This window comes from Triticum dicoccoides, chromosome 2A (assembly GCF_002162155.2).
Source record: "Triticum dicoccoides isolate Atlit2015 ecotype Zavitan chromosome 2A, WEW_v2.0, whole genome shotgun sequence".
Lineage (NCBI taxonomy): Eukaryota > Viridiplantae > Streptophyta > Magnoliopsida > Poales > Poaceae > Triticum > Triticum dicoccoides.
In genome coordinates, this window is record NC_041382.1 from 1,894,697 (window position 1) to 1,913,199 (window position 18,503).

The 18,503-nt window shown below is 44.4% G+C and overlaps 1 protein-coding gene across 1 annotated transcript; it reads left to right on the forward strand.

Annotated features, from left to right (window-relative positions):
* The first annotated feature begins 12,859 nt into the window (after window positions 1-12,859).
* LOC119352628 (noroxomaritidine synthase 2-like) lies at window positions 12,860-14,689 on the forward strand. Its single transcript, XM_037619198.1, has one exon. It carries the CDS (start codon window positions 12,866-12,868, stop codon window positions 14,384-14,386), a length of 1,521 nt encoding a protein of 506 aa, XP_037475095.1. The 5' UTR covers window positions 12,860-12,865; the 3' UTR covers window positions 14,387-14,689.
* Window positions 14,690-18,503: the final 3,814 nt, after the last annotated feature.

Here is an 18,503-nt window from a genome sequence, read left to right on the forward strand (position 1 = left end):
ACAATCTGGTAATGAACATGAACCTACTAAAAATATTAATGATGATGTTCATGATGATGCTCAACCTAGTAATGATAATGATGTAGAAATTGAACCTGCTGTTGATCTTGATAACCCACAATCAAAGAATCAACATTATGATAAAAGAGATTTTGTTTCTAGGAAACATGGTAAAGAAAGGGAACCTTGGGTTCATAAACCCATGCCTTTTCCTCCGAAACCATCCAAGAAAAAGGATGATGAGGATTTTGAGCGCGTTGCTGAAATGATTAGGCCTATCTTTTTGGGTATGAGACTAACTGATGTGCTCAAAACAAATCCTTATGCTAAATATATGAAGGATATCATTACTAATAAAAGAAAGATACCGGAAGCTGAAATTTCCACCATGCTTGCTAATTACACTAGTAAGGGTGGAATACCAAAGAAACTTGGAGACCCCGGAGTACCTACTATACCTTGCTCCATTAAAAAGAATTATATTAAAACTTCTTTATGTGATCTTGGAGCCGGTGTTAGTGTTATGCCTCTCTCTTTATATCGTAAACTTGACTTGAATAAGCTGACACCTACTGAAATATCTTTGCAAATGGCTGATAAATTAACTGCTATACCTGTCGGTATTTGTGAGGATGTGCCTGTTGTGGTTGCGAACGTTACTATTTTAACGTACTTTGTTATACTTGATATTCCCGAGGATGATAGTATGTCTATTATTCTTGGAAGACCTTTTCTTAATATTGCAGGGGCTGTTATTGATTGCAACAAAGGCAATGTCACTTTTCATGTTAATGGTAATGCGCATACGGTACACTTTCCGAGAAAACAACCTCAAGTTCATAGTATCAACTCTATTGGAAAAATTACATCGATTATATTTGGAGGTTTTCAATTTGCTCTTCCTACTGTCAAGAAGAAATATGATATTCTTATTATAGGGGATGTGCATATCCCCGTTGAGGTAACTTAGTGCTATTCGAAATTTCTCCGGTTTCATGATTATCGGAATGAGTTTGTTAACAAGACTTGATCAACCTTGTTAGTGGATTCTTTTTTATGAGCATGAGATGGATGAAACTAGAAGCACAAACTTCTGTACCCCACTTTTACTTTCTGTTATTTATATTAAATAAAGTAAAAATAGTATTTTCTGTCTGTTTCCTGACTTATCCGTGCAATATAAAAATATCCCGAAAATAAAAGTCCTCAGAATGCCATGCCAATTTAATATGTTTTTTTCGGGGATATTTCAGGATTTACTGTGCAAAAATTACCGCGGGAGGAGCTGCCACCTGGCCACGAGGGTGGTGGGCACGTCCCCCCTATAGGGCGCCCCCTTCCTCATGGGCCCACGGTGGCTCTCCTCCACTTATCCCAGCACCCATCTTCTTCCTCTATCTCGCCCAAACCCAAAAAACCAACTCAAGCACGAGTTCCAACCAATCTTGCTCAAAGAACCTCTCGCAAAACTGCTTGGGGAGATTGTTCCTTGGTATATGACTCCTCTATTGGTCCAATTAGTTTTTGTTCTAGTGCTTTATTCTTTGCAAATTTGTGCTGCATAGGTGACCATGTTCCTGAGCTTGCATGTCAAATTTATATGGTTCCATGTAGTTCTAATGCTTGATATAGGCTCTAGGCACTTGTAGGAGCAGTTGCTATCAATATTATTGAAGTTGGTTCACTTTTGTTTGAAGTTACTAAAAATTTCAGAATTTTTCAGAAAATGATGAGGAGATTATTGAGGGGCTCATCGAGTCAAAGCTCGAAGGAAAAGGCACCGAAGCCTAAGTATAATTTGCCGCGCACCGCCGAGATTGAGGCGTGTGAATGGCCTTCTGATGATTTCTTGAGAGCAGCCGGTATCTATGAAGATTTTCATGAATTGGCTCACAATGCAGGCCTCAACGCTTTCCTCCACGACCAATGCGATCAGTATCTCTTAGTCACAAATACCGTTGTGCAAAACTTTCATTTTCATTCTAGGAACTCACCACATACGGTGGAGTTTCATTTATATGATGAGCATAAGGAGATGTCACTTTATGATTTCTGTCGGATTTGTTTAGTCCCTTTTGAGGGCAAGATAGAAGAACCACATCATGATGATGTGGCTGGGTTTATTGATAATATCACTGTAGGAGAAACCAGGAAGGTTTCCGACGCATGAATCACTAGCATACATTTTCCTGTTTTGGGTTACTTTGCATTATTTGCTAGTCGTTGTTTAATTGGACACGGAAATTCTGGAAACCTTAGTATCTCTGATTTAATTATTCTGCTCCAAGGTTTATACAGTGATAACACTTTTAGTTTGGGCGGTATTATTGCTAGACGGTTAAATATGAACCGTACTAAGGGCCCCATCTTTGGAGGCATCTATGCCACATGCCTAGCCGCACATTTTAACATACCTATTAGGCATGCTGAGAAGGAAGAAAAGGTGTTGCCCCGTGTTTATCTAGATCATAAAAGTATGGTGGCACATGATTTTATTGTTAAAAATAGGGCAGGGGAGCTTAAATATCAATTGTTCTTTAATAAACATCATCATGAGACTATTACCTTGCCTGCTCCTTCTTTGTTTGATTTGACTGCAGGCACGTACCTTGTTCCGTTGACGGCTATTCACGCCTACCGGAACCCTGCACCAGTCGAGGAGCCAGAACAGGAACCACAAGATGAGCCTCCACGACAATCTATTTATTCTTGGGATCCAGAGATGACTGTCAGCCGGCGGCAGTCGGAGTCTTCTTCTTCATCACAGTATGATCCCAACTATCCTTCCTCATCACAGTACGACCCCAACAACTATTATTATGGATATCCGCCAGGCCAGTCGTGGCCATAGACCAACTTAGGCCAAAAGCCTAAGCTTGGGGGAGTACGTATCTCTCACCAACATTACATTTATGTTCACACACACTCATTGCTAAATGTCGATACTCATACTTTTCCATTGTAATATCCATGCTAGTTTATTTTCCTTTTCCTGCTTTCTTCTTGTGTGTTTGTTAAACCTTAAGAAAAACCAAAAAATTAGTAGTAGTTTATTTTTCTGCTATAGTAGTAATAATTAAAAAGAAAACCCAAAAATATTTCCCGTTCTTCTTTTGCTTGTTGGGAGCTTTCCCGTGTAAATAGTTTTATTTCTTATCTTTGGGGGTCAGTAGGAGAAGACCATAATTAAATTGTTGAAGTGGCTCTTATATGCATTATTGTTCATTTAACCAAGAGCCCATATTGCCTTGTCTTCTCCTGTTTATTGAATGCTCACAGATTCCAGCTTAGTCCAATGCACATGCACTCTTATTATTATTCACACCGTTCGGTCGTGCAAGTGAAAGGCAATTATGATGATATATGATGGATTGACTGAGATGAGAAAAGCTGGTATCAACTCGACCTCTTTTGTTTTTGTAAATATGATGAGCCCGTCGTTCTTGATTAAACTTATTATGAATAAACATGTTTGCAATAACAATTAGAGATCAGAGTTGCTTGTGCCATGCTTGATTAGCTATGAGTTATAATGGTTTACCTTGTGTGCCAACATGCTATTGAGATGATTATGATGTGGTATGATGGGGTGGTATCCTCCTTTGAATGATTTAAGTGACTTTACTTGGCACATGTTCACGCATGTAGTTGAAACAAAATCAACATAGCCTTCACGATATTTATGTTCATGGTGGATTATATCCTACTCATGCTTGCATCCAATGTTTATTAATTTTAATGCATGTGCATGGCTGTTGTCGCTCTCTAGTTGGTCGCTTCCACTACAAGAAACCTGTTAATTCATGACGGATTCCTGATGACATTTTCAGATTCTGTCATGAATGAGTTGGTATAGCCCGGCAAGCCCGCCGAAGCCCACTAAAGCCCGGATAATTGTTCCCCGTATAAAAACCTAACCCTAACACCCTCCTCACCCCCTCCCTCCGCCGCAGCCTCCTCCCAATCCGCATCCTCTCCAAAACATCGCCCCCAACTCGCCGCCTCCCTCCTCCCGCAGTTCACCGCTGGCCCTCCACTCCCCTCCTCTCACCTCACAGCTCTGGCGGCTCCTAGCTCTACCAAAAACCCCACCCATCTCTCTCCCTCCCTCCTACGAACCACCGCGCCGCCACCAACGCCCGCCGATTCCGGCGACGTCCACCACCAAGCAACACGCTCGTGAGCTCGTCTCCAACCCGTCCGTCCTCCAGCACGGCTGGATCCGCGACTCCCGACCACCGCCGCCCGTCCACGACCTCTAGCTCATGGATAGGGTTTCGGCTACAGCGTCGCATTCGTCGGTGACGCATCTCCAGCGGCTCCTCTCCGTCGTACATAGCGCTCCTTCGTGCCCTATCCTCCTCCTGGATGGATCCCCTTAGCATGGTGCGCGTGTGTTTGGCTGGGCGGCATCGACCCGACCCCCTCTGCCGCGCCGCTAGCGCGACGGTGCTTCCTGTGGCGACCTCCTCTTTCGCGCAATGGCAGTGATAGACCTGCACTGCACCCGCTGCCTTGCCTACAATCCTCTCCGGTGAGCACAAGACCTCTGCATCCCTCCCCCGCTTGATTTTGTATCTTTCCTCTCAGTAACTCCTAATATAATCTTTCCAAATATTAATCCCTATTGTATGAGATTTATAATCTAGTACCAAATGAGGCTATAGTCAGTAAATTGTCTAAACCTTTTTTGTTTTGATTAAAATTACAGTGACAATCAGGTAGCCGTAGTTTTAGTTGACTGCTGTTGGTATTGATAACTCTCAAGTAGCAACTATTCTGAATTATATTGAGAATTTATAACATGATCTTGGACCCCTAATGGATGATCGATGCATAATTCTTTCATGCTGCATGATGTATATGTTCCTTTTTTCTTCTATTATTAACTGGTTCTCCTAATCACTGAATATGTACTGCCATCTTTTATGTTTGACAGTAATCAGTGCGAAAGGTTGATCTTGTGCGAAAGGTTGATTTTCAAACAGGAAAAGTATCGTACTTATCTTAGCACATCTCATGTTCGCACCATCTCCAACTTATTCATTCTGTACTGAACATAATGCCTTGTTTAACATTGTCATTTCTCAGGGTTTAGTTCTACAGCTGATGGACAGGAACATATTTGGCGAAGTTCTTAACACTTCTGGGTGATATATTGCTATATTAACCTCAAATTTGTTTCTGAAGTTTTTGCATAACAATTGCTATGTTGAATATAATAGACCTATTTTCTAATGTGTTTTGATTCGACCATCCATCGCCTGGTGTTCATGTGTCTTGATTATGCTTGTACCTTAATAAACTTAGGACAAAATCGTATATGCTATTCTGCTGTGCATTTTTGTATCTTCCCAGAACCAAAAGAGTAAAGTAGAATTGTACCTCTTCTTTCTGCCTAATAAAAGGGAATCACTTCCAAAAGGCTTTTGTATATATCGGGAAAAGGGAGGTCTCACACTTTATGTATTACTGGATGTCGCTTTAAGTTCTAGCATTTCTATCTTTATGTAGTGTGGAAACAGTGTTCCTTGTCTGACATATTTCTGTATTGTGAAATAGTGTTCCTTGTCAAATAATTTAAGTGCGGTGTAACTTTGAAAGTGTATCCACCTTGAACATTTCATTTAAAACTTGTTTTCTCTACCATTGAATGCTATTATTTATAATTGCTTCCTCAATTTCGTAGTAATTGAATTTGATAAAATTTATAGGAAGCTATATGAACATCTGAACCACAGAATTAGTTTCATTAGATTCATTGTAAAATATATTTTCATAATATAGAGTACACTTGGCTATTCTTGTTAATCTAGTATTCCTATTAGATCTATTCTCACACGTAGATAGGTGTATATGTTTACATAAGAAAAATGGCACATAATTAGTTCTTAACCATGGCAGATTTCTTGCAAGTAGTTTTCCAGGAACAATAACCTATCTCCTTCCCTTGTCTCACATTCTAACGACCATCTCAGTACCTCTTAACAGAACCATTTGCCACTTAGTCCTATAGATCTATTAGTGGTCATGGCTCTTAGTTATTTTGCATGCCATTTGTAGTTAACTTGGCATGTAAGTGTTGTTCAATACTATCAGTGCCTTGATAAATATTTAGTTTCATGTGTAAACTTCTTGAGATATGAACATTAGAAACTTACACCAGCCAGGTTGACGAGCAGTGGCTTCGCGCCATGGATATAGTTTGTTGGTGATGCCATTTTTTGTTGGATTTATATGGCCTCAAATGCTGCTGCTATAGTACTTGAGTTCTGCGATGTATGTTCTATTATGTTGTCCCTTATAGGTCAACCTGATCAGACTTTCGTTTGAGACATTTCTATTTGGATTAATTTGTAGCAACCTCATTTTTATTGTTGTTTTATACTCCCTCCGTTCCAAAATAAGTGACTTGACTTTGTACTAACTTTAGTGTACAAAGTTGAGTCACTTATTTTGAGACGGAGGGAGTACTAGATACTTTGTTATTCTCATCTGTAGGCACAATAAGATTTCAGAATTTTGGAAAGCATGTAATTTGTTTTTTAAGTTTCTTCTTCTACTATCTATTCATATGTACAAATATCTAATGTTGTTGTGAATATTGTAGGAGGCTACTTCGTGCTGTCCATCACAATACGCCATGACATAGTTGCAATCAGGAGGGTCGACAACAAGAACAAGAGTGACAACCTTAGTAGTTTATATGTTTTTTTGATGTAAAGTGTATTGTATCGATTCCTAATCCTTGTTATGTGATATATTTTGTCAATATATGTTGTATATTACCATTTTATGGAGGATATTATAAACCTCTAGGTTGTAGATACCTATGTATGGTTGCATATTGAGTGATTTGTGTAATGTATGGCACTTTGTAAATATTGTCCTTGTCCAAAATTGGCATTATGGTTTATAGAACACATTATACTAAACGTGTATTTAATCAAATTTGGGCTGAAAGAAATGAATGGGGCCAAATTTAGATTGATCCTAAATTCATGACAGTTTCTGTGACGAAAATTAATGTCCATGTTGGTAGCCACGTCATTTCAGTTAGTCAATTGAAAATCCTACGTGGCATTGGTCCGTGACGGTCTATTCCGTCACAGCCTAGTTTGGGCTTGGGCGGGCCTGAGGCAGTTCCATGACGGCCAAGAACCGTCATGGAAGCTATGATGCCAAATTATGACGTGATATACATGACGGATTTCAGTTCCATCATGGATGGGCACGCGTGACAGTTTTCGGCTGTTCTGTGACGGCTAAGGACTGTCACGTATTAACAGATTTCTTGTAGTGTTCCCAGTCTTTTGTTAACCTTCACTTGTACTAAGCGGGAATATTGCTTGTGCATCTAATCCCTTAAACCCCAAAGTTATTCCAGATGAGTCCACTATACCTTCCTATATGCGGTATCTACCAGCCGTTCCAAGTAAATTTGTATGTGCCAAACTCTAAACCTTCAAATAAGCATTCTATTTTGTATGCTCGAATAGCTCATGTATCAACAAAGGTTGTCCTTATCTTCTGTGTTAGGCGGGTTATTCTCAAGAGGAGTGGACTCCGCTCCTCACTCACGAGAAAATGGCTGGTCACCGGGATGCCCAGTCCCATGCTTTATGCAAACTAAATCAAAATTAATTGCAAACAAAACTCCCCCTGGGACCTGATGTATGTTGGAGGCACTCGTTGTTTCGAGCAAGCCATGGATTGATGTTTGTTGGTGGAGGGGGAGTATAAACTTTACCATTCTGTTTGGGAACCACCTATAATGTGTTTAGCATGGAAGATATCGCCATCTCTTAGTTGTTACATTGACAATGAAAGTATACCGCTCAAAATACAATTTATCTTTATTTCAAAACCGAGCTCTCGCACCTCTAAAAATCCCTGCTTCCCTCTGCGAAGGGCCTATCCATTTACTTTTATGTTGAGTCATCACCCTCTTATTAAAAAGTACTAGCTGGAGAGCAGAACCGCCATTTGCATTCATCACTATTAATTTATATTGGGTATGACTATGATTGGATCTCTTTTACCATGAATTACAATGTCTAGTCAGTCCTCGATCTTTAAAGGTGCCCTGCATTTATGTTTTGCGGTCTCAGAAAGGGATAGCGAGATACCATCTTGTTATATCATATTATGATTGTTTTGAGAAAGTGTTGTCATCCGAGATTTATTATTATGACTTGCTAGTTGATTATGCTATTGATATGAGTAATGATGAGACCTGAGAATTATTGCAAGTGTGGTTAGTTATGATCTATGCTGAAAACTTGAATGCTGGCTTGACATAGATACAACAACAAGAGCAAACAGAGTTTGTAAAAGTTTTTCTTTCTTTCTTTCAGTTTGTCAACTGAATTGCTTGAGGACAAGCAAGGGTTTAAGCTTGGGGGAGTTGATACGTCTCCGTCGTATCTACTTTTCCAAACACTTTTGCCCTTGTTTTGGACTCTAACTTGTATGATTTGAATGGAACTAACCCGGACTGACGTTGTTTTTAGCAGAATTACCATGGTGTTGTCTTATGTGCAGAAAACAAATATTCTCAGAATGACCTGAAACTCCACGGAACATCTTACAAAAAACAATAAAAAATCCTCGCCGAAGATGAAGACCGGGGGGGGGGGGCACACCCTTCTCACGAGGGTGGGCCCCCCCCATGTTTGTTCTGAGATTGATGTTGCTATGACTTTGCTATGCTTAATGCTTGTCACTAGGGCCCGAGTGCCATGATTTCAGATCTGAACCTATTATGTTTTCATGAATATATGTGAGTTCTTGATCCTATCTTGCAAGTCTATAGTCACCTACTATGTGTTATGATCCGGCAACCCCGGAGTGAAAATAATCCGGACCACTCCCGGTGATGACCATAGTTTGAGGAGTTCATGTATTCACTACGTGTTAATGCTTTGTTCTGGTTCTCTATTCAAAGGAGGCCTTAATATCCCTTAGTTTCCAATAGGACCCCGCTGCCACGGGAGGCTAGGACAAAAGATGTCATGCAAGTTCTTTTCCATAAGCACGTATGACTGTACACGGAATACATGCCTACATTACATTGATGAATTGGAGCTAGTTCTGTGTCACCCTATGTTATGACTGTTACATGATGAACCGGATCCGGCATAATTATCCATCACTAATTCGGTGCCTACGAGTTTTCCATATACTGGTTCTTGCTTATTTACTTTCCCGCTGCTACTGTTACAATCACTACAAAATACCAAAAACATTACTTTTTCTGTCTCTACTTTTGTTGCTGCTACCACCACTATCATATTACTTTGCTACTAAACACTTTGTTGCAGATACTAAGTTTCCAGGTGTGGTTGAATTGACAACTCAGCTACTAATACTTGAGAATATTCTTTGGCTCCCCTTGTGTCGAATCAATAAATTTGGGTTGAATACTCTACCCTCGAAAGCTATTGTGATCCCCTATACTTGTGGGTTATCAACAGGGATGCTAAAACCCACTCCTTGGCTGCTTGGGAGAGGTTTTGTCGCCCAAAGAAAAAAGGGGGTCTTGGAATTTTAAACCTACACATCCAAAACAATGCTCTACTGCTCAAGTACTTGCATAAATTCATTCACAAACAGGACGTCCCCTGGGTAATGCTAGTTTGGAATACCCATTATGACGATACACCTCCCCATGTGAAACCACCTTGTGGTTCTTTTTGGTGGCGTGATGTTTTCTCTCTGATGGATATATACCGTGGGATTACCTCCTGTATACCGGCCGCGGGGGACACGGTTCTTCTTTGGAAAGATGTTTGGATCAACGAAAGACCACTGATGGACTCCCATGAGCATCTTTTTTCATTTGCTAACAACAAGGACATCTCATTGGCGCAGTACTACAACAACAATGATCACGCGGACAACTTTATGCTTCCTCTGTCAATGGAAGCCAGAACAGAACTGGATAATTTACAAGAGATCATGGACGGAGTCAACCTGGAAGCTATGGGGACTGATGAGTGGATCCTTTGCTGGGGTGATGCTGATTTTAAACCGAAGAAATTCTACAATTTCATGTTCAGAAATATATTGGCTCCCCAATGCATCACCTCGATTTGGAAGACAAAATGTATCATGAGACATAAAGTGTTTGCTTGGTTGATGTTACATGACAGGGTCAATGCAGAGATTTGCTGCTGAGAAGGCACTTTAATATTGGAGAAAAACATAATTGCCCAACGTGCAATATGGAGGTTATAGAAACAAATGCCCATCTATTTTATGAATGTCCATTTTCTGCAAAGTGTTGGGAAGTTGTGGGCATAGATTGGGAGAATCACCCAGACATACAACACAAGTATGAGAGAGCTAGGGCAAGGTGGTAGGGATCTTTGTTCAAAGAGATAACTATATTAACCTCCTGGAATATTTGGAAGCAATGCAACAGAGAGATCTTTGATGGAGAGGCGGCCACGCATGTTGAGTGGCTGAGGAAGCTCAAGGAAGATGTTGTGATCCTGGGTTATAGGATCAACCCTCAAAATTTAACCTTTTTAGAAGGCTTTAGCAACTCTTTATCTTTGTGATACCTGGTTTACATAGGCTAGTTTAGCACCTTCTGAACTCTTGTTAAAGCCATGTAAAACAGCCCTTATATGCAATGTTAACCAATGGTTAACATCTTAAAGAAATAAAGAAAAAAGCAACAGTAGGAGGCTCTCCTGCTGTTTTCACTGGTCAAAAAAAAACTTCGGCATCGCTTGGAGATGAGCAAGGTCTCTGCGAGGTGGAGGAGGACGGTGCGGTGCTCGGGACAGGGTCGGATCTAGAGGGCGTCGGAGCGCGACTACAATAACCGCGCGTAGGATAGGTGGAGGGGCGGTCTGCCGGCTTCAATGTGGCATAGTGGACAGAGTTGGTTTATCGGGACGCGGCATACGCATGGAAGCGGCGACGCTGGAGAGATGGCGTCAGTGCGCTGCTTTCTCGTCCAATAAAATCACGGCATCAATGCCGGCCGCTGCATGCTCTGGGTCGACATGAATGCGGCGCGGCAAGCGTCGCGGTGCATGGGATGGTAAGCGTGGGAGGGGAGGGTGGGGGGGTGGGTGGGTCAGTGTCATTAGAAGCGGGCTTGGGAGTGGCCCGGGAGCCCGCAAACCTCCCTCACTTTTGTCTTCGGTTTTCAGGAGAAAGTACGTCCGGACCACGTCGCGAATCGATACAGACCTGTATTGGATGGTTGCCGCGGTCCAGACAGCACGGGCCACACACGTATGCGGGAGGTTTTTGAGACGCCCTAAGAGTATCTCCAACAGTGGCTGTAAAAAATGTGTGCGCAGGGGGTAAAAGTTGGTTTTGGCGCACACGGGGCGGTTTCACGCGCTCCAGTGGGCGCGGGAAAGGACAGCGCGCCCGCAAAAAGTGGTCGGGCGCGCGTAGTTTTGGCGTGCAGCGTCCGGCGCGCTTTATAAATGCAGCGCCTGCCATGCACCCTCCCACCACTCTCCACCTCGCCACGCGTCCTCTGCCACTCTCTACCCGCTCTTTCTCACCTCGATGCCGCCGCGTCGGCATGCCTTCGTGCCACCGGGGAATTTCGGGCTACAGCGGCGTCTGCGTGCGCCTGTCCGACGCCTTCTCCGCCGAGATCCGGTCTGGCGAGATGCGCCTTGGCCTCGGCACTTTCGAGACCATACATGAGGCCGCCCGCCCATACAACGCGGCACCGTGGCGCCTTCGGCAGCCTCGCAGGGAAATGAACTTCACGGAAGTACCAACATGGGAGGTGGCGCAGGAGCTCGCGCCTCCCCCGCGGCTTATCATCAACGAGGATCGTCGCGACAACCGGAGGCAGGAGCGCCGTCTGGGCCTCGCCGAGATGGATGAGGAAGCCAAGGAGCTGTGGCGCCAACACTTCCCGCGGGACGTCATCAACAAGCACTAGTTTTTCACGCGAAGGAGGGCGGAGAGCGAGGAGAGGAGGGCAGAGCGAGCTGCCTACCGCGAGGACATGCGTACACGGAAGGCGGACGCTCAATTCAACATCAACCTAGGAACAGCGTCGTCCTGGGACTCCGACGAGGATCGGTATCTTCACGCCTTCATTGACACGTCGGAGGAGGACATCACCGAGGCGGAGTCGGAGTCGAAGGGGGAGGACGAGGAGTAGTAGTTGAACTATACCTATCTACGCTATGAACTATCTATGTATCGTTTTAATCTATCATTTAACAATTTATCTATCCTTTTATTTATCTATTTGTGCCTATCTATGAAGTATCGAGTCGGAGTCGAATGTGTATCGAGTTGGAGCAGACGGAAAAGACAACGAGTAGTAAAAAGAATATAGTATGTATCTTTTTATTTATCTATCTATGCCTATCTATGAAGTATCGAGTCGGAGTTGAATGTGTATCGAGTTGGAGTAGACGGAGAAGACGACGAGTAGTAAAAAAAAATAGTACATCTGCTGAAGCGGCGTGTGCGCAAATTTTTGCAGTGGCCGCTAAAGCCAGCGCTCAGCTGCGCGTAAAAACTAGCTATGAGTAAACGATTTTTTTAGCGTGCCGTGCGTTGTCCGTGAAGATGCTCTAATAGCATGTCACCGACGCTCCAGCTACCGACCAGCTGCACGTACGTTGTTGTCAGTACGTGCGCCGTTGTTGTCTGCCACTAAAACTAACAAATGATGCGCCGTTGTCGTCAGTACAACTACATCTCAATAAATTCGAACATTGGGCTACCACCGTTGTTGTCAGTACAAGTATAACTACATTCTCAATAAATTCGAACGCGATTTGTTGATGACTATGTTTGAACCACCTCAAGAAGCTCAAGCATGTGATCTAAATACCAGATGACTAGATGCAAAATTCTCTACACCATGGATTGGTTTCTAGGACAACTCCTTGCCCTCCTTTGCTGCTGCTGCTTCTTCTACTACCGTCATCTCCAGTCCAAGAAAGCATGCAAGGCCGAGCCGACCGAATGGCCATTGCTGGGCCATCTTTTCGGCATGCTCGCCAACCTGCACCACTACCACGACTGGGCCACCGTCGTCCTGGCCGGCAGGCGCTACAACTTCCCGGCTCAAACGGGGCTCACCGGCGTTCGCTTCTTCATCACCTGCGACCCGTCCAATGTGCGCCACATCTTCACCTCCAACTTCCTCAACTACCCCAAGGGCGAGGAGTATGCCGAGATATTCGACATCTTGGGCCACGGCATCTTCAACGCCGACGGCGAGTCGTGGCGCTCTCAGCGTGCCAAGTCCCAGCTCCTCATGGCCACCCCCCGTTTCCGCTCCTTCTCCGCACGGCGCACCCGCGACAAGGTGGACAAGAGCCTCCTCCCTTTCCTCGCGCATGTTGCCGACGCCGGCGCACGCTGTGACCTGCACGACGTGATCCTGCGGATGACCTTCGACATGACCTGCAACCTCGTCTTCGGGGTCGACCCGGGCTGCCTGCGGATTGACCTCCCAGTTGTGCCCGTCGCGCGCGCCATGGACGACGTGCTGGACACCATGTTCCTCCGCCACGTCTTCCCGCCCACGTGCTGGAGCCTCATGTACCGCTACGAGCTGGGCCCGGAGAAGAAGATGGCCGTGGCTCGTAGGACCATCGACCGCTTCGCCGCCGACACCATCGCCAAGCGCAGGTCCGATCACAGCCTCCGCAACGAGCAATCCTCCTCCGACATGCTCTCTTCCTTCATCTGCGACAATGATGATGACGTGAGCGACGAGTTCTTGCGTGACACAGCACTAAACCTCCTGTTCGCCGGTCGGGACACCACCGGCGCGGCGCTGTCGTGGTTCTTCTACCTCGTATGCAAGAACCCGCGCGTGGAGCAGAAAATCCTAGACGAGCTGGCGCCGGTCGCTGCCACCAAGAAACCGGAAGACATGGTGGTGTTCGACTTCAGTGAGCTGAGCAACTTGGTGTACCTGCACGCGGCGCTGTGCGAGTGCCTCAGGCTTTACCCGCCCCTGCCCTTCCAGCACAAGGCGGCAATTGCCGGCGACGTGCTCCCGAGCGGTCACGAGCTGAAGGCCGGCGACAAGATACTCGTCTACTGCTACTCCATGGGGCGGATGGAGGGTGTGTGGGGCAAGGACTGCATGGAGTTCAGGCCGGAGAGGTGGGTCACCGACGACGGGAAGCTGAGGCACGAGCCGTCCTACAAGTTCTTCGCCTTCAATGCCGGTCCCAGGACCTGCCTCGGCAAGGACGTGGCCTTCACGCAGATGAAGGCTGTCGCAGCAGCCGTGCTGTGGAACTTCGCCGTTGAGGCCGTGCCGGGGCACGTCGTGGAGCCCAAGTTGTCCGTTATGCTTCACATGAAGAACGGGCTCGCTGTCACGGTCAAGAGGAGGAAGGTCCCGTGTGTGCATGCTACCTAGTAAATACCGCCTCCATGCATACAAGCATGGACGGTGTCAAGAGGACAATGTCTTAGCACTGTTTTCTTCTTGGAGGCGTTGCTTTTGAAGAATCTCTTTTGTAGCCTGGGTATTGTTTTCGGTGGTGGTTAGAGTGTTGTTGTTGCAAGTTTCAATCACCATGACGGTCCTTGTTTTCTTTTTCTTTTTTTTTACTTTTTTATTGGCAGTGTGCATCTTTGATGTCTTTGTACATCTTGTTGGTGCAGAGGCTGCGTGTAATTGGTATATTCACAAGATCAATATATTCCCTTTATCAAAAAAGCATGGATGATGTTGTTGCTTGTTCATTAGCTCTTTTTCATTCTTCATCTATTTTTTTTACTGTGTGCATCTTTGATATCTCGATTTGGTTTGATAATATCCAGTATATCATTGGAAATTTTTGGTGGAACACTTTGGTGCAAAGGTATATGTATTTTCTGCATTTTTGTACTTTATATGTTCTTCTCATAACTGCATTGCATAGACGCTCAAGAAGCTGCACTACGTCTTTCTTATTCATGTTTATAACTATGTTGTAACATGTCAATCAAAGCAGATAGGAGCTTTTGTCTTCCGCCTCTTTGCCACACGTACAAGCACGGTCTTATCAAATGTCGCCATCCCTCTCGAAAACGAAAAAAAAAACATGTTTTCTCTCTTTTTTTTCCTTCCTTCCATGAGAGGCACGGTTTTCTTTGCGCAAGAGGCATGATTTTGCTTCGCGAGAGGCACGGCCGTCTCCCACGGTTTTCTCCTTTTCTTTTCTTCCCTGAGAGGCACGGTTTCGCTCCCTGGGAGTTTTCCCTTTTTATGTATATCCGCTTATTCCGTTTTTACGTATATTCGTTTATTCTTTTTTTCCCTTCTATGAGAGGTACGGTTTTGCTTCCTGGGAGGAACTCTGCGAGGTGGGAGTGATCTTTAGAACGAGTAATCCTTAATTAGTGATTTCGGGATCAGCTGATAGCCAGAAAGAAGAAGGGAACATGGTCTTAGTACTGATAATACTATAAATGAAGTTCTAAAAATATGAAGATCTTTTGCTTATAAACGGGATTACTAATAACTGGATACCCCGCCGGAAGTATGGCAATGCATATGACACTAGTCTAAATTACTACATTTATAGTGCAAAGTAATATAGTAGTAGTGTCATAGATGGCTTTTCATTTATTAGCTTGTAGACTCATCTTTTTTTTTAAAACGCTATGTTACAGTAACATATTATGTTACTCTAAACACATCTCTTCTCATTAAATGCATGCCACATAAGCAAATTTGTCTTAAACTGTGGTATGTTACTTGCTAAGTTACTCCCACTATGACTAGCCACAGGGCTCAACTCAGAAATGTCACCAACCAAGGTAGATGATATGAATGATGGAATAATTTTCAAAGTTTCTAAAACCGGGCCATCCCCACTATGACGAGCCCAAACTGGAAAGGATGTAGTAACATTAGTAGAGAGGATGACCGAATGACCGATCATTGCAAAGTGTCAGTTGATATAAGTAAATGCAAATTCAATGGGTCCATGCACGTATGTGAAGCTCCCACAGGGTCGCACCGGGGCGTGCAAGTCCGGCCACCCAGGGAGTCTCCAGTCTCCTCATCTCACCTCGCTGCCACCGGAGAACGTCGCTGGGAAAGCCCGAGCGGCGGTTGGGGCTGTGCACATGCACGGCTAGGCTCTCGTGGGATGCAGGTCAGGCGCTCCGTGCGTGGTCGAGGGTTCACGAAGGTGGCAGTGCGCAAACGAGGGCAGGCTCGCAAGGCTGTTGCGTGCTTGCAGCCGGCCTAGAGCGTCTAGGCCGGGATCCTATAGTTAATCCCGACCCTTCTACGAGCGGGACTGGATCTGCTCATCCACATCCTTCGTTTAATGTGATGGATCCCTTCTACAGGATTTGGGGAGTACTTTCCTCCTCATGGCATGGGAACCAGATCGGGGGCCATGGCCACAAAGGTCTGGCTTGACCGTGGCTGGCACGGTTGGATGCGGTGATGACTCCAGTGACGGTTATGCGGCTGCACGTCTGTGATGATGATCTGTGTTTCGTGCTCCAGTTCCTAGCCATGATGGCCATAGGCCGATGGTCATGAGCAAGACTCTCTCGTGAGGTGGTAGTCAGTGATGGTCTGCTTCGCCATCACTAATGGTCATGATGTGACCGCTCTGGCCTGCGGCGGCCGTCTCGCTGCAGATTAACTCGGTGGCCACGGAAAGGTCTTTATGATGGTTCCTTCCTACAAATCTGGTGGTAGACCTCAGCGGTGAGATTCAAATTATGAACGACGACTTAACGCAGATGTATGATTGTGTAGCGGTGACATTCGCATCACATGTAATTATTAGGATAGCGGAAAAGTGGTGGCGAGAACACTTGAGTGACTCCAACGGTGGTGAGACTCGGGCACCCATTCGCGAGCTCCGGTGTGAATGCCTATGTCTGCCCCGAACTGGTTATACTCCCTCCGTTCGGAATTACTTGTCACAAAAATGGATGTATCTACAACTAAAATACATCTAGATACATTCATTTCTTGGACGAGTAATTTCGAACGGAGGGAGTACTTGGCAATGACGATGTTTTTACATTGTTATCTTGTTGGAGGGATTCTTGGATATGCTCGTATTGATTCTTTAGGGCGAGAACCTAGATTTTAGCCTTGGTGGTTGGATCCGGTGACAAAGATGCTTTAGTGTCGTTCCCTTCTTAAAGACGTTGCCATTGAAGAATCTCGTTGTATATGTGGTGTCATGACTTGGTTGGTGCAGATATGCTCATTATCGTTATTTGTCAATCATGAATCTAATCGTATTTGATTTTTTTCCTCGCCTACGCATAGTTTTTGTCTTATATGACTTTACTATTTACCGGCGTGTTTTTGTGTGCATGTGTTGGTATTGAATGTGTATATTCTAACTATGTAGAGCTCAGGTATGCATATTTTTTTGTTTGTATTCTCTTGATGTTACTTTTGAGTTCGTAAAATCCACCATTTATCAAAAAAATGCACGTACGTGAAGCGGGCAGTCATGGATTGTTGCAGGTGGTTAAACATTAAATCGCATTCGATCGGTTGTGCTATAGAGAAACATGGATAGCTGAAATACAGGTTAAATATCTACATCTTGCGACCAATCGGGGAGGGTATGTCCTTGATTGGGACTCTTCAGAATTGTTTGGCCGGCGATCGTTTTCTTCTTCTCATGAGCTCGACAGGGTAGCTGTATTCATGTTTTTTTTTTTTTGTAACAACACAATGAGAACTTCATAAATCGTGGGCTGATAACTATAAGATGAGTAAAAAGTTTATCGAACAATATTCAGACGGAATCCAGTTGGGAAGCCCTTGATGAAACGTAACCAACATTAAAAATATATGTAACTGGCAGAGTGCAATGCATAGCATAATCAATAAACCTGAAATCTTAAAAGTGCACGCACGCTCGTTGGAGAGAATGAGCAGCCGCTTTGTCACTCGTATGCATACATGCATGTATTGTCTGCTAGTGCATGTGACTACTAGCATTAAATGCGGTTAGACTGGTCACATGTGACGAAAAACAGATCCACGTCTATTTATTTTGGGTTTTTCAAATTTTTAAAAAGTCATATCTTTCAAACCATGCGTCGGAATTTATATCCGTCTTCACTGTTGGATTTCTCGTGACGAGATCTTTGAAACTAGATCCCACATGGGTATGTTTCGACGAAATTTTTTCGATGCCAACTTTCGTGCTATATGGTGCAACTAGTCTACTGTCCCGACCAACTACCTAGTAGTCGTTGTGCAACCTTCCTCCCTACTTGTGGGTGCGTAGTTTTTCACTGTTGGCACACCCTACCCCCACCTCCCCTGCAAGGGATATGTGCAACTTAGTCTATTGTTCAAGCCAACTGCCTATTAGTCAATGTGCAACTCCCTATGCTCTCTATTTGTGGACCTGTATTTTCAGTTGGCGGGACCAACAAACATAGTTGCACATAGTCTGCTAGGTAGTTGGCCAGGGGCAATATACAAAGTTGCACATCTCACAGGCAGGGACAGTTGAATGGTAAAAATTGCATATAAACAGAGTACTAAA